At 39.3% G+C, this 25,439-nt stretch overlaps 2 protein-coding genes across 3 annotated transcripts in view; one reads left to right on the forward strand and one right to left on the reverse strand.

The window, feature by feature from the left end:
- Window positions 1-22,957, reverse strand: part of LOC306822218 (A-type voltage-gated potassium channel KCND3-like) — a 71,370-nt gene extending 48,413 nt beyond the window's left edge. For both annotated transcript variants that reach the window (XM_079341082.1, XM_079341081.1), the window contains exons 1-2: window positions 22,570-22,957; window positions 20,372-21,537 (exon numbers count right to left, since the gene is read on the reverse strand). In XM_079341082.1, the coding sequence (XP_079197208.1) occupies window positions 20,372-21,474 (1,103 nt within the window). In that variant the 5' untranslated portion in view covers window positions 21,475-21,537; window positions 22,570-22,957. The remainder of the gene's footprint in view (window positions 1-20,371; window positions 21,538-22,569) is intronic.
- LOC306822231 (uncharacterized protein) overlaps window positions 1-25,439 on the forward strand; it is a 237,273-nt gene that overhangs the window by 132,730 nt on the left and 79,104 nt on the right. The gene's annotated exons all lie outside the window — the stretch shown is intronic.

A 25,439-nucleotide genomic window follows, 5' to 3' on the forward strand; every position in this document is an offset into this window, starting at 1 on the left:
GTTCGTGAAGCTGTATTAGAGTAAATGTTGTGGGTAAGAGCCATGTTATCTGCATTTTCAGATCTTATTTCAGTAAACAAATGATGAGTGTGCCAGAGTGCTGCAGAGGAAAGTTGCCATGTTTTAAGGCTTACATTTATCAACCGATGAGCTCTCCATTCAAACCGATTGATGTAACCCCCCTGACAATTTACTGTCTTCACTTTTTTTTTTTAGTACCAGAACAAACTCAGCCCAAATGAGCTTATAGGAGCATTATGTCTTCATGCCTTTATCTGCCATCTGTGATGTGGAAAAACAGTCAAAGAGAAAATAAAATTGAGCCCCCAAATTCATTTTCCCCCTACTTAGAATGACTCCATATGTCTCAATGAGGGAAGACACCCATTACAAAGGGACTCTTTCAAGTTGCAGCCGTGTTGATCAGAATTTGGGGTACTACCACACTGAATTTACATCTTACATACATATAAATGTAAACCCCTTAAGTTATTTTAATTAATTTTAAATGTAAGTGAGGTCACTTTAATCAAGAAACATTTGAATAGATATGTAAAGCAAATGTAAAGTAAATGTATAGGCAAGGTCATGGAGGAGGCATTCCCGAGCTTATGTAAGTTATGTAAGTAACCTAAAGTTTTCATTAACAGTGCATGATTTTCATTGAACCAAGACTGATTTGTCTCCCTTCGGTAAATCCAGTTATCTCAGTGTTTACCCAAATAAACTTCAAAAGTTGGGATTGTTGACTGAATTCTTAGGGGAGTTCAACTTCAATTTGAACGACAACTAGAAAATTAAAACTTTCAAAACTAAAACCTAGTTTGATTTATGAGTTCATGTGACAGACTGACATCTGCCAGACAGCTCAATTATTCTATGGGCTCTCCAGAGGTATGAGACACAGGGAATCAATGGCGGCAACCTCTGGAAGATGAGCGGTGACATCTGTGTGGGGAAACAAATATGCAATCTCCTGAAAAAATTGACAATGACTCTCATTGAGTAAATGGAAGAAAAATGGACCGAAGACAAATAAATTCACGTGCAGCAGGTCCTCTATTCACTTATGTTTCACTCTTTACCACCCAGAAAAAACTAATCCAAAAATGTCGTATTGTGAACCACTTCAGAAATTCAGAAGCCACAGTGGTGGCCAAACAGGCAAATTCAGAAAAAACTCTGAAAGCAAAATCAGGGAGGCACTACGCGCCCTGTTTGTGCCACACAAGCTCTCACACCTTATGTGCTTTATATTTTTTGTTGTAGAGAGACACTAAAGAATAAGTTAAATTTTCCAATGATCCAGCTCTCAGCAGCCAAACAGAAGTACATTTGTGTCACATGGTGAGTGAAAACCTGTTGTTTTTTTATTGTTGGCTTGCTATTCAAATGAATGTACTGGACATTCATGGTACATGATTATTCATTATTCATAGAAGACCCAATCTGGTGGCCCAAGCTGTTATTTATTATGAACTGTTAAGAAATGGAGGGAGTTGATATGTAATTTGCTGCTCAATTTGCTCCTCCGTTTAACTGTCATTAGCTTCTGGCTGCTGCACAATTATGTTTAAAAGGCATTGAAAAGGTGGTCTTAATCTCTGTGGAACGGTTGGTTCTTATTTTCTACTTTTCTTAGAGATTGTTCTCCACAGTGTACAGTGCAATGAGTCTCCCACTGTGAGGTGAATACTGTATGTGAACAGTAGGATTTCAGAAGTAGCCCTCCAGAAGTTTTTTTAAAAGTGCACATGTGAAAACAGCTTTGCGGATTTAAAAATGCTGAGCTCTAAATAAAGTAGTGAACATGTAATGCTTTCTCTTCTTCTATTCTATTGTAATATATCAGTTCAAAGTTAGAAATCATTGTCACTTTGACACTTCTCAACAAGTTTTAGCTTGGCTGCTAGTTGAGTTGTTGCTAGCTTTAGCTCTCTAGCTAACGTAATCCTTCTTCTGGTTTAATGGTTAAATTCAAATAATGATGACATGAATTCAAAAAGATAATAAACCTTCGACTCCTTTTCTATTTGGCCAATTCACAATAATATTCCACACAAAATGTTTTAGCTGATGTTAAAGTGACTTTGAATGCTACAGAATCTGTCTGGAAATGTTGACAGGGAATGGTCTGTGTTGAAACATGGCAATGATATGAATACTATAGGGTATTTATGTTTTGTGCTTACTAAAAAAAGGCAACATAAAGTCAACCTTCATATTAAGGATGGTTATCTGACTGATCAGACTAATGTATAGCCTCAGGTAAAGCCCCAGGAAAGAAACTCAACAATTTCTCTTTAAAAGCAGCTCATTAACATTTATCAAAGCAGTGTTCAGTCATGAGAGATTTTCAAAATGCTTAAAGGCATGTGAATGTAAACAGCTGTCATGGGAAAGTAATTTGGAGTTCTATAGATTCTGGCTCTGAACTGCCACAACAGCCCCGACAGTTGATTGATGCTGTGTCACATAAAAAGTACTGGAAACACTCTCCATCTTCGTTCCCCATTTCCCTCCTCTGATTCCTGTCCTTCCTTAAATTACTGTGTATTACAACAAGTTCAACCCAGCGTGGGAACTCCGGGAGTGATGGTGACTCACAGGATACAATAAAACACTTTTCCTGGTGTACACTTCTGGTTGGCACTTTTTTTTTGCTGCTGTGTAAAGACATGTCATTAAGTTTAATTTTTGGTCTCAGAAGAAATAGACTATTTAATATCACCTTGACATTTTAAATTATGTAATAAAATTGCCAGGCTGAATTCAATAAAAGCAATTCAATACTCAATACTAGTCAAAAGTTTGATCACCAGAGGAATTAATGCTATCCAGTCCTCCTGAGAAGGTCTCTTTATTATATCTAATAAATTGAGATGAAAGAGATTAAAGTGCCAACGTTAATAACAGGCCAAAGACAATAGGCCAGTAAAAGACAACACAATTACACATCACATTAGAGGGTGAATCCCCACATGATTCTTGCCCATATTCATTCTTTTGCCTTTCGAATTGTTAAAAAATAATATTGTGTCTCTATATCCTTATTTAGTACCAGGGCTGCTCTAAGGGAGGATAACAGGGTAAGCTTTTTGGGGCCCAGTCGCACGGGGAGGGCCCATGGACATTAGCAAAACCAAAAAGGACCATCCTAATTTTACACAACAATGACACATTTTATTTGACATAGACATACTCAACATGACCTCAATAACCAAAAAAAAAAAAAAGTTGCTTCAGAAAAAAATGTATATCCTGTTTCAAAATTTGAACTCACTCGAATTTGACCTTTGATGTTGTTGTAATGTTACAGACGGACGTGGGCTAATAGAGGACGCTAATGTTAGCGAGGAGCCTAGGGCTAATGATCTAATGTGCATACATTAGTTTAGACTGGCAGGACCCATTCACTTTTTTGGGGGACGGGCTTGTTGAGTAAAATACATATTCATTACTTTGGATTAGAAAACAGTTTATACTTTAGGGCAACACACAATGCCCAAACTTCTCATCTATGGAAGTTAAAGTTTTTTATTTCGTTTTTGTTTTGAAACCAGTAGATAAACGAAATCCAATACAAATATGCATTTATTTTGATTAAGCTGCATAATATTAAAGCAAAAAGAACTAAATCTACAACATCTCAGCCTAAAACTGCATTTAGATTTAATCTCACTCTGTGTTGTTATTATCCATGTCGATAAATAACCAACGCCAGATTTGAATACAATCATTGAAACTGCCTAGAAGGATATGAATGGCTGTTCTTATGAATATGCATCCAGTTAGTTCAGAGCTTGATGAAAAATGCATTAAATTACATAAAGTGTAAATTGTCATCTTCACTGTCTAATAATTAACTGTTTTTTCCCCATCACTGGCTGTCTGGTTAATCAATCAATCAATCAATCAATCAAAATTAAAGGTGAAAATCGCAAGGCAACTTCCATTACCATACAATGTAATAAGAATCAAAGATACCATATGGTGATTCCGACCTACAGACGCCAGTATCATTAAAAGCAGGTAAAATATAGATTGGTGTATCAATATGACATGAGCATTTTTCATAAACATCAGGTGAAAGGACTGGGTTTTAAATGCACACATTACACTGTGAAAATAGCAGCTTCTGAACTTCAAGACTGTATTCAATTTATGGTTGACACTGACAATCTTCAAACAATAATGTGACTAAAGACAAATAGTGAGCCTTTTTTTCCACAGGAAAATTTGTTTTTCCATCTAAATGGGACAAAAAGAATACATTTTCTATACAGTGTAGATAAAAAAGCGGGCGAAGAACTAAAATGTCACATGAAAGGGAAATCTGAACTGAAATGATCAAGTCATGGCCGAATATTAACACAAACCAAAAAGGTTACATTTTTCCAGAAAAAAGTAAGAAAATAATTTGATCTGTATTGTTTTGACTTTAAACTCTTATTCTATACTTTTTTTACTGGACAAAATGTAACAATAAATGCATATCTGAAGTGTTAAAGTGGCCTAAAAGAAAAGAAAAAAGTTTAATTCAGTGACAATTGTCATGGACTGGCTTCACCGGCACCTTAACTCTAACTCAGCAGCAGTCCTGCAGGAAGAAGTGGTGCTGGTGTGAGCCTAACAAGCCTAACACCGGCTCTTTATTCTGTGAGGATATAGAGAGGTCACAGAAACCCTGAGATGTCAACATAATTGGCATCCTGAGTTGTTGATTCACTTCAAGAGAGATGTGCTGTGTTGGTGCGCTGGAAAATAGAGCTGCATGTCTTTTTGATGGAGGGAAACAGCTCAGAATTGGGCCTTTCATCCAGGCCTTGATGCTTTGAGGATGGTCAAATGTGTAAAATGATTGTTGTTGTTTTTTTTGCTTTGAGTTTTGTTATTGCGGTGGAGTGTTTCCATAATGAGCCACCGGCATGCAACAGTATACCGTAGTTAATCAGACATAGTCTCAGTGATGTAAGCCGTTAGTTTGATACCCATTGACAGTGATTGCCATATTGGAAAAGCTGTAGACTAACTTTCAGTCACCCTAGTAATTGGAAAAAAGCTGGGCCTCAAGCCTCCTGAAAAACAACTGCAAGCCTGTCTGTAAGTCTAATCAGCTACTCCCATTGTTATGATCTATTCTTATCCTTCAGATGTGCAAAAAATAAATTAGCTATTGAGACCATAACATTTTTTTTGGTAACAGGATGTGATCATGTTGATTTTAAAATGTGGTGTATATGGGCAGCCACATTTTGAACAAGCTGTAGGCGTTGGATGGATGACTGGTCCAAGCCCACAAGTAATCAGTTATAGTAATCCGGCTGAGATGTTATGAATGCATGTACTGCTGTTTCTAGATCATTTGCAGGGAGGTATGATTTTATTTAGACTATAAGTCTGAGCAGCCAGGTTCTCCAAACACAATTACCTCTGTCTTATTTTAACTTAGGTTTCAATGTCTTTAAGGCAGTCAAATAAGGGTTATGGTGAACCCTTGCATTTCAAAGGCATGTAGATCTGTACATCATCAGCAAAAAAGTGAAAACATATATTTGGCAAAAATTGATCTCAGTGGTAGCATATATAATGAGAACGGGATTGGGCCTATCATAGACCCTTGGGGGACACCACACGTGAGTGGGGCTATCTCAGATGAATAGTCCCCTGGGTGGACAGAAAAGGTCCAATCTGACAGGTATGATAATGTATGTAATTGTTTTAAAAGAATTGTATGGTCAATGGTGTCAAAAGCAGCTGATAAGTCTAAATGTACTAAAATGTCAGAATCCCCAGAATCATCAGTTAAAATCATTAAAGGAACACTTTCATTGCTATGGCAGGGTTTAAAACCATACTGGAAGTGTGAGTGGGAAAGGACTGGTTTTCTCACAATACAATTCTTCTTTAGAGTACAAATGTTGCTGGAGCTCGGACCCCTTGACAAAAACAGCAACATCTACATGAAATAAAACATGTGACTTGCCTTGCTAAGTTAAAACGTGTCCATCTGCAAATATTTAATTTCTAAAAAAAAGTCAATACAAAGCCAGGCTAATTAATCAGCCAGCCAATAATATCATATTATCATATTAGCATATTCAGTGACTATCCGTATCGGGGACTTAATCGCAGATGTGCACAGATTTTACTGAAATTTATTTAACAGTCAAACTGCATTTAATTTGAGTATTGTTGAATGACACTTTCAGTTCTCTGTCTGGCTGTCACAAACAAAGCATGCTATATGTGTTCCAACAACCATTGTCACTCTGCAGGGTGTCAAGCGGTGATGCACTTACAAGTGCATTTACTCTCCAGTTGAGTGACCAGCTTGTCTTCATGATTGATCTTTTCCACAAGTGTTTGATAACAGCATTTCAGGGATCAACACAATAAATGTGTATATCTATATCTATTTCTTAAAGATTGAACACAGATCTAAGAAAGCTATTAGTCCCCAAAATCCCATGTTGGTCCGGCTCTAGTCAAAACAGAAGCTTTTGAATCTTTATAGATTCATTTCACATTTTTATAAGCTTTGGGAAAACAGAGATATGAAAAGCCAACTAAATGATGTGTTTGATTAGTTATGAATGTGGGGTGAGTTTCAATAAAAAACTGTTTCATGATATGTAGATTCATGTTGATAAAACCTTTTCCCAATAATCAAACCACAAAAAGGGAGAAACCATTCCAGCTAAAACACATGTTGTCATTACAAATGGCCACTCAGATCGGTTCAACAATCAAAGCCCTGTGTTGTGCGTCACTCGCTGATGATGACACTATTTAAACATGACAACCTTCTTATTACCACAAACTGTAAAGATTGATTGCTTTTGCCGTCCAATCAGGGTGCTCGCTTTGGTCAATGGCTATCAACTCCTTCTTCACGAATGCTTAAAGCATCCTCACTTTCACCTCTGATACTGCAGGGAAAAAAATAAACTCAAATACTCACTGCAAATAAATAAAACCAGACCTTTACTTTATATCTTCTTTGAACATGTGCTGAACTCTGAGCGCGTATAAATGGATATTTAAATGTGAAAGGGAAAATTGGAGCCGAACAAGTCTGTGTCGCAGAGCTGCATTTGAGACTGTAATGGAAAACCTAAATAAACATGCTGCTATTATTTATAATGTCAGGTAGTGTGTGCACCCCGGGATAAGGTACACACACACACAGGCAGTAAAATATACACTTACATGTCATTTCATATCAGTTTGGATCTGTTTTGAAAAAAAAAAAAAAGAACAATCACAAGTTTCTCTTTGTGTTTCGTACAATCAACATCATTTCTACTGCCTGTTTTATTATCGTTGTGTGTCCTTGCTCAGGAACAGCTTCTCCAGTTTGCTCAATGGCTGTCTGTTTTCTCCTTCACAGCACACTGAAGGTTATTAGCACATTGTCTTTACCTTTCTCCACGCCTAACCAATGCCAGCTGTGCATTGAGATAAGCACCAACAAGTATCCATAGTATGCCGTGTCATCCTCCTTTGTGCCCCAATACAAACACCCAGAGATAACACAATGGCAACTGTACTAGATAGCGTCACATCTTATTCTCTCCTCCTCATGACCTTCCCTTCTTTCTTTTTTCTTGGACGTTCACTCACTACCTTTAACTTTCCTTCTACTCTGTCTTGTGCCTCCAACTTCTACAGAAGGGTACTGTAAGACAAATGTTCATCTTCTACTTCTATGCTTTATGTATCCCTGACCTTCTTTTTTTATTTAATGACATTTTTATTGCACAGGAAAGATTCAGACAGTGTGAAACATGATTGACGTCATTTTCGAAGCGGGGGTATATGCCACAGCACGCCAGCAAAACACGAGCATGGATAACTAAGTCAGTAGGTGCAGGTCTACTGGGAACTTAATTCAACACTGTTCTCTCTTTTTTTGAGATGGAGATCAAACATGCCACCTGACAAAAATGTCATGAACATTTCTGGTATATACAAAACAGAGTACCACACAGTTACTTCTTAATGCAACCCAAAAAGACAACTTAGAACACTGCTTGTTAAAAAATGCTACATGTGCCAGTTTTGTGTACCATGAAATACATTTTTTGTTGCTTCTTCTTATGAAAAGTTGGCATCCCTACAAGAGACACATCGGCTTCCTCCTGTCTGTGTTTGATGTGGGAAGCAAGACGAAAGATCAGAGTCGGTGGCGGCTCTTGATCACAGCAGAAAGACTTCTTTTAGTAAACTCACAAACAAAATCAAACGCAGCTGTAAGAAACTACACAAGCTGCCAGTCTTCTTTCCTCCTTTGGTTTAGTCTCTATGACATCACTGCAAGTATAAAAAGCACCATATAGTAGTTTTTTTGAGGGTGAAAGAAACAAACATTACAAGGTTTTTAAGTTTTTCAACCACAGCAATAAAGGTGGTCTGAAAGCTGTCAGATTTCCTGATCTCTCCAGACGCTGTGAAGGGAGAATGAGTGCATAAAGCTGCCGGTATTCACTTTTAAGTCTGTATTTTGTTCATGCCTTTGTTATCACAAGTCAAGTAGGAAAAATAGTCATTATACCACACTGGCAGAAGCTGAGCCCTACACAATTAGGGCCAAAAAGAGACAGAGATGAAAGCGAAAAGATAAAGGAGAAATTTTGGAGTCCGGTGACAGCGGAAACTGACGATAAAATACTTTTGCCTTTTTAAGCTGGATCCCTCTGATGATGGATAAATGGACTGTTCAGCCAAAATAGCATTTCAGACTAATGTGAAGATGAAAGAGTTAAAGACATTAATTAAAAAAAAAAAAAAAAATAACAAGTTATTTAACTGATTGTTTGAAATTTTAATTTTTATTGCGGGTGCCCGCTGTAAATTATTCAAATGAAAAGTTTTTATGGCAAAGGCTTTCAAGTCATTATTTGTTTAGATATTTACAGTATGCTAGAAGATGAAGATGAAATCTTAATTGTTTTATTTTAACGGTGTGCAAAATGACAATAATTTTTCACCGTTTTTTTTAAAAGCATCCACTGCATATGATCAAGCCAATAGTAGAACAGAGTACTGCGCATGCACCAAGGGGACACATGCCGTCTCAACAAACGGCACCAGGAAACAAAAAAACAAACACAACCAGACTCAAAATCAACATGGTCATATTAAGTTACTGGACATGGATCCTCCTCACTGTCATGGAGTTGGTTTGGCTTTAAATAGACAGATGCAGTGAATTTGTAGACCGTTTCCAAAAGACAGTGATCAGGCAGCTTGACAACTAACTTTTGTTAACGATTCATTATCTGCAAATTAACCACCGCACAGAACATCGGAATTATAAAAGGCCTCGGGAGTGAGCAGACGACATCGACCGAGCAGCTCAGGTAGTGGTAGGACACCATCAGCAGAGTCATTCAGGAAAAGAAACAACAAACACTGTCACCAATTCCACTCCAAAGAACACAGTGTGAATTCCAAGTGTTCAAGAGAGAGGGTTTCAAAATTATTTTGACGACTACTACTACCCAGGATACACCCTGCCAAGCCAAGTTTAAAATTGTCTTGTAATAGTTTTTGTTGATCTACATGTACTATTTTATTAAGTAAATCATGTGGGCCACTTTAAAACAGTTTATTCATTCCTGCACTGTTGGATCTCAATGCTTGTTTTGGTTATTTTAGTGTTGTTTTTTGTGATTTGAATAAAAAATTTGACTGCCCCTGTCAATAGTGACGTTCTGCATAATTATTGTTTACCTTTATGAAAGCAATACAAAGCTACTGTTATGGAGAAATGGTCGAAAAACCATTGAACTGCTCTATACTGTGCTAGTCTTACCTGTTTTTTTTGTTTTGTTTTTATGGAACCTTCTGTGGAAATTTTCCCATTAAAAAAACATGTTGAAGACATAACAATGATGGTATTCTAACCTGAAGACTAACTCAGCATCATCAAAGATGCCAGCTCCAGCTCCACTTTACACTGGCGTACATATTACCAATAACAAAATGGTATAATTACTTACATTTGGACATCTCTGCAATGTGCAACGCATGGTGGTGGACTGATCCGCCATCAAAGGCAGTAAGACAGAGGGGGGGGGGGGGAAACGATGTATAACATTGGAGCCTGCAGGTGTGTGAATGTCACAGTGAGTGTTCATGTGAAGCTCCTGCTGTGTCTGTCTCCTGCTCTGCAGGCAATGCTCTAACACAATATGAAATCACACATCCGGGAGCCAAATATTATGCATTTGCGGATGCAATGTGTAAGTACAAAGACATAATGACACAGGGCTTGGTCAGGACATGATGGACCAGCAATGTGCTATTTTGGATACAGAAGCAATGTATAAAGTTTGACAGGTTCCCTCAAGACATCATTTGGCCAATAGGAAAGAGAGTAATACTGACTTTTAATGTAGCTTGTTTCATTCTCTTTTACCCGTCTTCATCACTATGGGCAAAAAGCTAGCCAACAGGACAGAGCCTAGATCACCCTCTCCATGCAGAGTTTAGGCAGACGGTACAGACAGACAGTGGTGAAGATTAAAAATGACTGGGTCTCATTTGTACCTGTTGCTATTTGTTTGTTACATAGCAGTTGAATTTTAATTTCTTGCTCATTGCACACTGCACTTTCACTTTTATGACTTTTATCTGGATGCTGGAGCATCTCTGGGCTGGGCTTTCATCTTTCGTGTATTTATGCACCTAATTATTATTTCTGAGTTTTGTTTATGTATTTGTATGCTTCCGACTGCAAACAAATTTCCCCGTGGAGACAATAAAGATACCTTGGACCTAAAAACAATTAATCTGAGACTCAGTTTTCAAGTTTCAGCCTGCCTGCTCTTTGTACAATAAGACAACTCCAATGTCATTCTGGAGTATACGTATACATAAATACATACATACATACATACATACATACATACATAGACAAAATAAATTGGAACTGGGGGTCAGCACGTGTTCGATAAAGCTCATGGGTGTGTGTGCTTGAGAGAGAGAGAGAGAGAGAGAGAGAGAGAGAGAGAGCGACAGCGAGAGCGAGAGCGAGAGAGAGTGCATCTGGTGCACTTGGATAAGGCTTTGGTCATTTTTCCACACCAGTTTAGAGAGCAATTGAGAAATTGCGAGAAAGAAGAGGGGTCATTAAACTTCCTGACACCACTATCCTTTGCAGGTTTAATTCTTTTTAAATGTGTTTAGGTGTTAAATGAAGCTGCGTTGGAGCTAAATTAAATTCCACAGCCATCATTAGAACCGTTTCTATTGAAGAACCCTGTGTTGGGAAATTGGCTCCAAGAGCAACTTGGCTCGATAAGGGCAGGAATATTTCTAATTTCCAACAAGCTGCACTCGTTTTGACCCCAGGGAACCAGCACGGGAGCAAAATAGCCCATTAATTCTATGTGAAAGCAGGCTGCTTGGGAAAAGCAGAACGATATATAACCTCTGATGATTTGTCTGAAAGAAAAGTCCAGCTTACAAAGTGCCTAGTCCAGCATCCGACTCTTTCAGCACTGCACCAAGATCCTGAATTATTAAAAAAAACAATGTCATTCTGGAAATAATTGGCCATTCCAACTCTGTTCTTCCACCTACAAATTATCCATTATTTCCATTTCTGTAAACATAACACATCCTGCACAAAGAAACATACAAACATAAAGCTACAATAGCAAACAAAGTACTCTCTAATCTTATAAAACAATATCCCATTTAAACCAAATACAGACAAATAAAACGTATATTTAATGTGTTCATACATGCAGACAGTACGAACTAAAATACTTACACTATTGGCTAACTCCAACATTAGAGTCTTTGTTGTTTGGTGTTAATTAATCCCTTTACACTGAGCCGAGCGCAGAGCTAAGAAAGCAGTTTAGAGCCTTTCATCAGCAGCAGGCCTGAAATTATTGCTGTCTTTACTCACACTAAACTCACAGCTCCAGACTTGCTCATTGAAGTTTCACTGTGTTACAGGGATCAGTGGTCGAGTTAGACAATTAACCTTATTTACATGTTTTAAAATATTCATGAGGAACACAAACTTCAAGACAGAGAACAGAGAGACACAGCTTATCAGTCTCTGAAAGATGAGAGGTTTGCAAAATCGATGTCGGAGATGAAATCAGACTCCGTGTGCGGCTGTTTGTGCTCCCTGTGTAAACAGTTGATGCAAAAGAGCATGTTTCATCTGTGCTGGAAAAAGTGGATCAAATGATGCAAAAAAAAAGCACTTTGATTTTAATCACGGCCATCAAATGGCCGTCATTCTGAGGTTTCAACTTGCAAAATGCCAATTCCCTTTTCAGTTTCATATAGTGGTAATCCAAAATGACTGGTGTTTATATAAAACAAGCTTCCCAAGGGGTTCTTCAAAAGCTCTGTATCCCAAACCTAGGAGTGCTCATTGCCAAGGAAACTCTCTGACAAATAAGTCATGACAAGCGACCGAATTCACAAAGTCTGCTTCCCATGAATAAGATCATCTGTCTAAAGGCTCGTTTCCACCAAGCGGTCCGGTATAGATCAGTACAGATCAGTTTGGTCTGGTTTAGTTCGGTAACGTCTGATCCTGTTTGCGTTTCCACAGCCAAACTGGTAGGTGGCATGTAAACCGGATGCTGATAACTGCGTCAGCTATTTAATAGCGTATCACCATAGCAGCGCATCACAGTTTACCCCACTAATAAATTCAACAAACAAGAAAACACGACACAGTAAACAAAGACCAACATCCAGAAAGTCATCTACTTTGTCACTGGCATGTGGATCTTTATTACAAAACTCAATCAAGCTTTGTTTCAGAGAAGGCTGTGTGCCGTGAGAAGAAATACAGCCAAAAAAAAACCAAACGACTGTGTAATTAAACACGGCAGGGTTGTGTTTGCCGCTGTCGCAGGGGAAGTGACGATTCTTGCGACCGATCAACAGACACTCCAGCTTTTAGGGTCCGATTAATATACTTGGCACCCCAACAGAAGGGTCCCAAAAAGTAGGACGGCACAGGTCGGTAATTCCGGGATATTTCAGGAGAACGGCACAAAATGCGTGCCATACCGAGGCGAACCGAACTGAGCCACTTTATGGAAACAGGGCTTAAGAGGAAGGAGTTCCTATGGTTCTCATGGTGGAGCTGAAGGACGTGTAAGAGGGAGAGTTTGCCGACAGAGGCAGGGGTTAGATCAGTGTATCAACGCTTCCTGTTGCTAATCGATTAGAGTACTGTTGTGTTGCCGTTTCCCAGCCACATTGTTTGTTGCACATTAGAAGACAGGCTGTAAAACACTGAAGTTCTTTTGGTGCCTAAACAGACAGATTCCAACCCGTCACCCTTATTTCATTTTTTTAAAAAGTTCCACGTTGCTTAAAAAAAAAACTTCTGTAAAACAGGTCCTCCAAATTACATGACATGTACTTGTATCTGCCATAAAAAACAAAACAAAAAAAACAATACCTCTCTTGTAGTATGTTATGTTGCGTCCAACGTCCCAATCCAATAAGACGTCTTTCTTCCTCCCAATGAACAAGAGTGCAAATCACAGCAGCTGCACATGAATTCTACTATAAATGAGAGGTCCAATATGAGCTTACTTTACTCACAATTTCTTGTCTTAATATATCAAACAACAAAAAGTAATGTGCATATGTTTGACAATGTGGTTATTGAATATGGACACTGATGCAACAATCAAAGAGAACATTTTGTGTTGCTTTCCTCCGCCACTTCCCTCTTGTTACATCGAAACCTGCACCAAAGCGATCTTCTGAACCCAAAGCAGAACTCGCCTGACCTCCCTCTTCCTGCCGCTGGCCCCCCCCAGCCCCGTCCACATGCTCTAATAGAGATGTTGAGCGGAGAACACAGTGGGGATTGAGCTAAAAGTCTCTCGGAAGAAAGAAGCAGAATATATATAGCCACTGATTAAGGCAGAGATGGGAACATGACCTACATGCATAACAACATTTTCTCTCACTTTCTGCTGCAGAACGAGCCTCCGTCCAGGACCAGGACTCTACAACTGGGAGAATAACTCTAATTATAACTCCAGAGTCAGATTTCAATGCACACCTCATTAATATTTCTCTCATTATTGGGTTAATAATGTTTTTCTTTTTTACAGGCCTAGGGATAGGTGGTGGCGTGCCAGCTAACCTGCGCTTCCAGCGCACCTGTCATGCAGGTAAAAGACGGAACACTCTCATCCATTCTATCCGAGTGCATTAGATTGAAGTTAAAACAGATAAGTCCCTTTCACACAAGGGCCTGTGTTCTCAAAATAGCTGCTCCTCTGGGAGACTCACAGGGGATGGGGGTGAAGAGAAACAGAGTAAGAGAGAGGGTTTTTCTCCTCCATCATTAATCTCTCACATTTTGTCCTGCTCATGACTACGGCTGCATATCCTTCCGCCTCCAGCAGCAGGGGATGTCAGCACACAGTCGCAGGGAGTGCACCTCACTGAGATTCAATCCAGATCGTTCTATCAGTCACCTGAGGTTGATTTAATACCCCTTCCCCTGGCCAGAGACACCGCTGATTTTAAAAACCAGTTAGTCCCTTTTCCCCTCATCTCCCTCAGCTCAGGCACTTTATCTGAAAACCGCTGCGCTGCTGGTTGGACTCTCGCAGACACGCAGAGGACGCAGAGACGAAGGTTCACACAGGCCAGACCAGTTAAAGGCATGCACGTGTGACAATGAATACCAATTTCAATGTGAGAATATATAGTCCATTGCATATGTATTCTCCTCACTTGAAGTTTTTTTTTTTTTTACATAGTCACATGTGATGACTGCAGATTTAATCAGATTTTGAAGGCGAGATACTTAGGTCCATGTTACACCTTTAGTTCCCAAAGATGGATTTAACTTTTTGGGACCCAAGGCATTCGTTGGTCTAATGTGCTGTTGCACATTATCCACATCATTTGCCTAGCAGTACTCCTGTCCTCCTGTGTTCTGTCTCATGTTTCTGAAGTGAGAGGATAACACACAAGAAAATAAGAGGTCAATGATGAAGACACAGAGATAATCATAATATACCATTAAAATGTTTATTTTCACCTCTTTATGTGTCAGCAGGCTTCGGTGTGTACAGGAAAAAACAGCAAAAAAGTAGCTCCCATTCACGGTATTCTGACAATTATTTATTCGTCCAAATATCCAGATATCTACATAAACTTGAAAAGTTCTGCTCTACTCAGTTGAATCTTGAACAGCAGGGATCTATAAGCTCGTGTTCGCGTCTTTGCCTCGTTGCTAAAGCAGAATCAGATCACAGTGTCCCCGTTGCTGCTGTGAACCTTTGTTGTAACCTTTGACAGTTTAAACAACAACTTTCTTTCCTTCCTCCTTTTCCCTTTTCTACTGTGCTTGCCATGTAATCATTAGGCCTTCTGCTAAATCCAATGTTTCTGTATGGATTTTTAGAAAAAATATAAACACTTACCATAATGTAAATTACTCTGAACCAGGACTTTTGGTGCATTTGTTTAGGCCCCTGCAATCCCCTACCCTCCTTCAGAGGTAGTGACGCAGGCAAAACAGGGGGGAGCTGAACAGAGAGCGCTGGCAGAGTGACATTGGAATGCGCAACAGTGATGTTTGTGCCTACCTGAGTGTGTGTGTATGTGAAGGTCACCGCTGTGTGCTCACATTTCGTGCAAGGCTGCAATGCAATGTGAATCCACACACTGCAGTACCGATAATAGGCCATGATGGATGTAACAGCTTAAAAAGTCCAAAGCATAATGAAAATGGAAGTTCGTTACGGAGCTGTTGCAAAACTGCTACTACAAAATGTTAACTTTGAATACTCAAGAAACAAGGAGCTATCGTTGAATCTGTTTGCAGGCTTGAAATGCAGCTATCAGCATCAGGACTTTTTAAAGGGGTTGCAAAATGTCACATGTAGACCCAAATAATAGACTCCAGACCCATTTGTTTGGGACACCTTGTCTAACTACCTTTGTGTTTGTGTGCAGCCTGACGCCGGTAACTCTTCATGTAACAGCTCTCTGATGGCTATGCCTTCATGCTCCATTACCCCCTGCTGTATTGAAACCAGGTCTTCTGTCAAAAATGGCCAAAATGACCATGTCTACTTTTGTAAATACATCTTTCACAAACTGATGTGGTGACAAATACAGTGCAATTACTTGGGCTGCTTCACATTTAAAACGACCCTGTGCTAGATGGTTTCTTTCAGTCTGAAAAAGCAGGAATAGAAAACATTAAGTTTACAGCTTTAAGAGAGTAAACACTGAACACTCAGTTTGTTAGGAACAAAATCAATGTCCTTTCTAAATGCTGTAGTACATGCTCAACTATTTCCTGTGGCCCCTGGTGAATGTGAAGGCAACCGAGAATCAACACACAGAAATGAGGACAGCGTTTAAATACTCTTCACAGTCTATATAGAGTAGACATGAGAACTACCTTAATTTCATGAGAAACTAAGGATAACTTCACTGATCTTACATATAAAGATTATTTTGTCATCATGGTATGAAATAGTTAGCTTGTGAAAAAAAGTGATGTAGGGATTTTTCGTATGCACAACACAAGGCATGCACGTAGGTCTCTTTTTGATTTCAACCTGAAACACTTTCACGCCCCTAAAACCTGGTCTAAAGTGTAACGTCTGAGGCGCAGTCTATTCCTGCTATTTAGAGGGAGAATTAGAAAGATGGGAAGACGTTTAACACACTTCCACTGCACTTGTTCTATCACAGCCAGCTCCATAATTGAATAGCAGTGCATCAGGTGATACATTCAAATTAAGTAATTAATGAGACAAATGACTGGGAGAAGGCAACCAACACCAAGCTCTCCGTTGTTGGCACTCACACCAGTGTGCATTCTGTCTAATGCAAACACACACAGAAACAAATATATTCACACACTGTCATGCAGCAGAGAGGTGGATAATAAATCGTGCACATTATGAGTGCCACTGACGTTCAAGCCCACAGATATTAACGCAGACTGTCCAGTGTCTATTACAAATGCTTTAGTAATGCATGTCTTTAGCCTACCTTGAGTACAGAACATTAGTTTACATGGATCTGGTCCAATCACTGCAATCACTATATCTGGAGACTTTAATCATGAACACTTTTGCGCCTTAAGTCTATCTTTTTGGAGAGCCGTTCCGTTTGATTGAGTGAGAGAAAGAGAATGTTGGAACTGAAAAGGCAACCACTGCACAATAGAGACTACATGGACTGGATTGTGTTGTTTGCCTAAATGTACTGTACATTTTATTGTCTCCCCCGTGGTGTTAAATGTGCATTGACAGATGGGTTGTGTGTGACCTCATTACCTGAGCATATGTTTCCTGCAGCAGGTGAACAGATCGACAGGCAGTCTTCTTAAAGGCTGCTGGGTGTTCAAATACAGTTGTAATTATGCACAGATTATTATTCCCTCACTACACATTGAAGGGAGTGGAGGGGGGGGGGGGGGCTCATGCTGTACTCAAGCAGTACAATCTTAACATGTGTTTTTAATCTCACCTACTTGATTACGAGTCAGTTTATGTTTCACATTTTTAATAATTTATGGAGTTGTTGAGGGGGAAGCCTGTGTTGTGGTTGCTTTGATCAAAATGTAGGGTACGCAAGCAAAAACTGTCGATTACACAAACAAAGCCTGAATTCAGGATAAAACAGCATATTTAATCGTCTCTATCAAATAATACACGTTTTGGTGTGGTCTAAAGAGCTCTTAAATATGAACTATGTTGATGGAAATCAAGATTCCTACTTGTTTCTATACATTATGTAGCGATCTGACTCTTTGTGGAGTTTGTTTGGAAAAGCAGAAAATTAACAGATTTTGACTGAATAGAGGAACAGACATACAGTGTGCCTTTCCTTTAAGACTTGGGCTTAGATTTTATATATTTCATCTGCCACTAAATATGTCGAACATCATCCGCTTGTTGCATTGTTTTTAGGGCTGGGTATCATGAAGAACCTCATGATTGAATTTGGTTTGAAGTTTATTTGGGGCAGGATTCGATTCGATACAGATTTGATATTGACCAATATTTGGGCGTTTGGCCAATTATCTCGATCGGCATTTCTTTTTCACCAAGTTTGACAGAAAGGTTTTTAGTTTTTGTGTAAATCTTTAATGTAAATTGTTATTGTCTCATGAAATACTGTCGACCCTAAAAAAAAAAAAATATATATATATATATATCGGTTGAACCGCAATCAATGTGCTTGGATAACTATTCAATAATACTCATGATAAAAAATGCCAGATAATGAATTACAGTCTTCTGATATTTTTTTAACAATAATATGTCCAATATTTTCATCGGTAGACCAAACTGACTCCTCAATGTATTTGACAGATGTTTAGTCAAGTGGAGCTTCTGCTCGATGCGTCTCTTAGTATGGCAGCACCAACAGTGCCCGCAGGACTGAGACTTCAATAAAATGGAAATAATAGATTTCAATATTATCTGAATCGACATTGCATTGGGAAATGTATTATATTGCAATGTATTGATGAATCTAATTGTGACTCAGCTCTACTTGTATCTAACTTTGTCTTTCTGGAAAGCATTTTTGTGATATAAAATCATTAAATGATTTTGTGAGCCTTGAACATGCATCATGTGATAGTTTTCCTGAATGCAAACGTCTGTCCTTGGTAAACGATGAGGATCATTATGTTGTAAACTCACAATGAAGCTGCCCTTTTGTGAGTCAGATATAAAGGCTTCACGCTCAAATTAATGGTTCAGGGTTTACAATCAACAAAGTGCCTAACCTTGGCATTTCTGTTCCCTTTTATATGAAGTACAAAAACTCTCTTCAAACAATTTTAATACTGACACCTACATAGAAAGACATTTGCAGAGTGTTTTTAAGGGATGCAGGCAGTCTTTTCATCCCGCTCATAGGCATTAGGGGGAGTCTTCTGTGAATACTTTACTTTTCGTTCGATAATCTGATAATTACCAAAACAAAAAAATATATTTATTGCTGAAATGACAAAGGCAAAATAAGATAAAGGCCACACCCCTATTGCAAAGTCCAAAGGGTTCCATTGTAATGGCAATATATAACGTCATAGTAAAAAACAGACAAGTGCTGCGCTATTAATAGTTTTATGACAATGTCAAAGCATTGAATGGCTATTAAAGAAATACTACAACCATTAGAAAGTATTGAAATTGTGACATTATTACTTCATGACTATAAGTACAATGAGTTAAACATCGCCAAAACCGTTGCCAGAGTTTATAGTGGCTATGAAAAAAATTATCTTTTAAACACTTTCAGGAGAGACAAGAATTAAACCATCCTTTTCCTGCATGATCGTGCTGCCACTTTCAACTGTCTTCAGAAAAACGCATGTATAAACATTTGAATTATCAAGTCAGTTTTACCTACCTTATTAACAAATGCAGCATTATCACCAAGGAAGGGCAGAGAGAACAAATGATTTTAATGGGAACTCATAACTATTCTTTTACTGTGCGTTCATAATAGAGCACTTCACTGAGCCAAACTTCAAGATCACTCTCAAGATCACCTCCCTATTCATGGCTGTGAATCTCAGCTTGCCTGTTTGAAGGATGGAGAGAAGAGAGAAATCATAATACAGGTGGCAGAGAGTCTCTCATGGGACTGTTTTGCTTGCAGGCACTCGGCAGATATCTGACTTTATAATGCAGGTAAATTGATTTCTCACAAGGCATTTTTTAAGACTTAATACCCAGGCCAGGAATGTGTTGCTTCTATAGTGGTCTCAATTTGCAGAAAAATACGGTAATAAAGTTCAGAAAATCGAGTATAGAGATTTTCACACGATTGTTGTCTTCTTACATCAGGTTGAATTGTTGTCGATCTATGTCATACATCAGGCTATAGGTTATGTTTCATACTCAAACTGAAAGATAAACAGTTATTCATAAAGCACCAAAACCAGTGTGACATGGGCTTTTTTTTAAAAAAAAATCAGATAATTTGCATTTATTCAAACACTGTGTCCTTATTCAGCCAAGTCTAAGTGAGGCAAACTAAATGTCACGAGTGTTTGTGCTGCTCGATAAACGCTGGCGACTCTTTCTCACACTGTACGCCCAAAATAAGATGCAGTATGAAGTATGAGGGCAGTCTTTGCTATCTCTTGAAATTCAAAGACATTTTCATTAGCTGTCCATCAATCAATGAATCTGGCTTTAAATTGCACAAAATTACGATATAATTAAAACACCCCAAAAATAAAGATATACTTGTGTGGTGTAAAGATCTATCACAGACACTGTGTGGTTCAGTAAACCAGATAAAGGATGCTTCCAGTGGGTACATGTGGATGAACCTTTGTCAGGTGTGTATATCTCTTACTCACCCCAGCGTCGTCATAGTGACAATGGTGTACCAGAAAGAGGCCGGGATGCTGGTGAACTTGCTGGAGCTGGAGCCCTTCTCTGCGTAGAACATGACGGTGGCGAAGATGATGATGGCCATGGTGAGTGAGAAGAGGAGGAAGCCGAGCTCAGAGGCGCAGCTCTTCAGCGTATAACCCAGGATCCTCAGGCCCTGCGAGTGGCGTGAGAACTTGAAGATTCGAAACACCCGAAACACTCGTAGGGTCACAAAGGCGCCACTCACGTCCTCATTGTTGCTCATCACCAGGCCGATATAATACGGCAAGATGGCAACCACGTCAATAATGCTCATCACTGAGCGCATGAAACGGTAGCGGCTCGGCGCAGCGAACAAACGCAAGAGATATTCCACTGTGAAGATCATAACGCAGGCCGTGTCCATGCAGAAGAATGCCACTGTGTAGCGTTCGCCACATGGCATGTCCTTCTGGTTGGCGGTGGATCCACAGGGAACAGTCTCCACCACGTTTGTGATGACAGAGATGGCAATGAAGAAACCGGTGACATAGTAGAAGACCAGTGCCATTGTGGAGGTGTGAGGGTTCTCAAAAGCTCGCCACATGGTCTCCCTGAAATTCATGTTGGGTAGTTTCAAGTCCTTGTTCTCCTCCTGGTCATCCTGCAGACGTTCCAAATTTTCGCGCTTCCTGTCCTTGTACTCTTCGTAGCAGCAGTCTCCGATAATCTCAGGGATGATCCCGAAGAAGGTCAACTCCTCATCATAGGCCGAGATGCACTCTTGACGAGGGTAGTGCAGCTTACCTGTCCGGTAGAAGTTAAGGATGCTCCTGAAGGCGTCAGGGTCGCGGTCAAAGAAGTACTCCTTGCTCTCCTCGTTGTAAAAGAAGTCTTTCTCTGTGCTTCCCAGTAGGGTGTCTGGGTAGCGGTCCAGAGTGGTCCTCCATGTCTGGAAACGACGGCCACTAACATTGAGGATTATCAGCTCATCTTGTCTCTTGCTGTTGTCTCTTGGTGCGACAGGCATGGGGCAGCTGGCAACAGGCATCCAACCTATCGCAGCAGCCCGGGCGAAAGGGAGCCACGCTGCTACTCCAGTTGCCATTGTGAGTCTTCAGATTAGTCCTAATCGCCTTCAGGGTCGACTTTCCTCAAATTCAACAGACATCTGAGGGAAATGTTCAATAGAAAAAGAAACAAATGTAAAGCTGCACATTAAATGGTCACCAAATTGTGTATTTTTTCCCATATTCTTTATCATGGAAGGAAGCAGCAAAAAGCTTGTTATGATTTTTAGTTATACTTTCAGTCACTTTAAAAATTCTTGCACTAAAACCTGCCCCGTACGGGAGACCATTTCTAGGAAAGAAGCTGCTATTTGGGAGCAATTCAGCACAAGAATCAGGCAATCAGACAGGCAGCTACTTATGTGAACTCCAGTCTCATTTTGGTTCTGCTCGGGTTTCAACCTATACTTATTCTTCCTCAACAGAAAGTCTGTCCTGAAAAAGGTTTTTTTTTGGGGGGGGGGTTTACGATTTTCTTCCACTGACGTCTAAACCATGTTACAAGTGTAGTACACTGGGAGTGAGTCTGCATTTGCAAACCAAATGACTTCTCTGGTGTTGGACCTGATCACACATTAAGAAAAGATCATGAATAAATACATTTAGATGTGAGCAACACGATGCCAGTATAACAACAACATGAGCAGTAATAAGTAATACCACAATCACAGCCATAAACCACCGCAAACCGACTGACTGAAACTAACCTGTTGAATCGGGACGAGAAGGCAACAGCTGCACATATGGTCATGGAAATGTAGCTTATTTAAACTGTGGATAATCTATTTTTTTCCGGTGATTTAATTTAACATTTAGAAGGCATTGGTCCTATAAATACATTAAAAATAATAATAATAAAAAACCCGTAGAACATTAGGCTACCTATTCAGTAAATTAGTCATTAAAAGTTGTTGCCTCTAGAAGCCTATCTGGTTCATGTTTGAACAAAAGTATTAAAAAGGTGACAAATGATAGCTGCGCAGCTCTAGCGTTCCCAAATATTTGTTTCCATGCACATACAGTAGCTGCTTCACACATTCACGAGTCAATTAATGTTGAGCCAATTGTCACCTATCTCACATAAACAAAGAGGAATGGATTTGTAAAGGGAAAAAAAAACATAGGCTACTCACCCATTAAGGCAAGGCGGGGGGAGACAAACTCTTGACTCTTCCGAACAAATTGAGAGTTTCTTGAGAGACAGGTGTGTGAAGAAGCTCGGGTCCATTCAGCGGGATGAAGCAGCTCCTCTCCTCTCCCGTCTGTCGGTCTGATCTTCAGTCTCCTGCGCCGAGCGGAGCGCCAATAACGCGGCAGAAATGAGTCTGACAGAGTGCCACACTTAGAAGAAGAAACAGTCTGTACCAGACTCAGGAGAAGAAACAGTCTGCAATGCAGCAAGGTGTGTGTGTACGTTTATACTGGATTTTACATCCTTGCTCCCTTTGTTTTACTCCTCAGTGTTTGGAAAGTGAAGAGAGGAGGAGCGCGCTTCCTTTTTTCTCCAGCACTGTAGTACAATGTGCGTCTCTCTCACTGTGCAGCTCATTGTCATCAGCTCTCCGTCCCTCTGCCTCACTTGAACAGTAACAGTCACTTCAGCCACATTCATTATGTTGATGTTTTTTTAAGTCCGAAATGTCATTGTATGCTGATGCACGGTATAGCCTACAATGAGGCTTCCTAAAAAATCGGATATTACAGTAAAATCGTTATAAAACATTATAACATAATATGTCAGGTACCTAAATTATTCTATTTACCAATAACCAACTTTAAAAAAGAAATCATAGCACACTTTTGCATTTCCATCGTCAAGGGTTTTAACATTAGCTGATAAGACTTGGATGTATAGGACACCCATACTAGAATCTAACCATTTCTAACAGACACAAGAAGATTTTGAACATGAATAGCATCCCTCTGCAATAAGTATGTTTGTGTAACACACTAAGAATTGGATATAGCAACCTTGACAGCCCTCTTATTTGTAAACTAAGATTTTGAAGCTCAAAGGTCTGTTAGCTGTCTCCAACTTTTTGTAGTTTTTTTTTTTTAACCATATTGAGACATTATTTTGAAAAAAAATCTTGCTACATACAGTATCTATCTGGTTAACAGGTTGCAACAACTTGTCAAAACACAGCGACGATACAGTAAAACATACCCTGCATCATGATTACTTTTTTCTTTTTCTGACGGAGTCATTACAAAATGAACAGCTTGATTTGAAACTAGTGATTAAGACATCGAACTAATCAGGACGTAACGTTTCACAACTTCGAGGTAAGTTCACTTTCGTGCCTTTTTCAATACAATTGCAATTATGTTTTCTTTAGCACAGGTCATAAGAAAGAGTACACGTTGAAGGTAGTTCTGCTTCTGCTTCACTTTTGACATTTCAATTGCTTCATTAAAGATTTATGCCTTTATTTTGAGATGGGTCAGTGAAATAATGAAGAGAGGGAGTTGAGCGATGACATGTGGGAAAGGTCTGATTCGAACCCTGGTCGCCTGCTTGGAGGACCACAGCCTCCATACATACTGTAGGGTGTGTGCGCCAGACACCAGGCGGTCGCCTTGTATAATTCAAATACTTTGCCAATTTATATTTACAGTCCATGGTTGTAATCCCTTTTTTGGCAATCTGATTGAGCAAGTTGTACGCAGTCAAGCAAATGAAGTTGAGAAGCATTGAAAGAGAACACATTGGTTGAGGCTGTAATGTAATCTCTGTTGTGGCAATCTGTTGTTTAACTGGTTCTAAACTGTTGTGTGGTTGTAAAGTGGTTACTTGTGAAACGATCTTGGTTGCCATATCCGTATGGCATCGAAACTGTAACTTAATTTCCTGGTTTTATTGCTGTTGGAGCTGTAAACCAATAAATAGGAGGTATTATCTTTTATATCTCTTTTTCTCACTTTGTCTTCGTCCCCAGAGGCTAAATTGTCAAACGAGAACAGCTGGTGGGTTCTGAGATTGGTAGTGTTCGTTTAAAATGAAAGAGATTCAAAACAATGAGACTACTTCTACGTTTTTAAAACCAGTTTGAAAGATTTGATCTTGAAGATATTGTTGTCCGCCTTCTTGTCCCAAGAGGGAAATGTGTAGAGTAATGTCTCTTCAAAAAAAAAAAAAAACATTATATTGAATAAATACAGTGGACATATGGTTATGCATATTAATGCTCTCAACTAGACTAGATAGACAAGACTTACAAACGCAACACGAGTATAGAAATCAGAGAGGTACTTTGTTCTAAGCTGCTAGAGCAGAAGGGACTAAACTTGTGCCAGAGCTGGCCTTCTGCCATCTCTCAGTCCTTGATGCGAGTCCAGACGGAGGTAAAGTGAAGTGTGCACTGAGTGGGTGATCAGTGTCATTTGCTATGCTGAGTGCTGCGAGTGTGACGGCTCTGTTGTTGAGGTCTGAGAGGTGAGGTTAAAGGGGGCTAATGACTTTGGAAGCTGTACTCCTGATACTGTTCAGTTGTCTTTTAGTTGGATGGTTGGTTTGTGAAGAAAAATGATAATACAGAACATGATGAGTTGATGTGTTGATGACTTAAAAAAACGACTTGTTCAGAAAAAAACCCAAAACAAAACATCAATGTGGATATAAGCAAGATTCATATACAAACGGTTTTTTTTGTATGTAGCCCAGTACTATAAAACATGCCTGCCTTTAAAGGTCTCCATCTGTATGACATATGCACCCTCAGAACAGAGCGTTAATGGTTGACATGCAGCAGAGCTTTTGTAACCTCAGGCCAGTCACCTGCTTTTCTTGGTAGGCTTTTCATCGTGGTATAATATACTGCATAACATCTAAGCTCACAATGTTTTTAATATTACATTGCAGCACTCAGTAAAGATGCAATAACTTTAAACTCTGTTGGTCAGATGTTGAATGTTTCTTGCAAAATGACTAATAAATTAACCAAAGCATTTCAATATGCAGAACCTCAGTATAAAATACTGCACAATGTGTGTGAGTACTAAA

The sequence above is a fragment of the Symphodus melops genome (genome assembly GCF_947650265.1).
Source record: "Symphodus melops genome assembly, chromosome: 4".
NCBI lineage: Eukaryota > Metazoa > Chordata > Actinopteri > Labriformes > Labridae > Symphodus > Symphodus melops.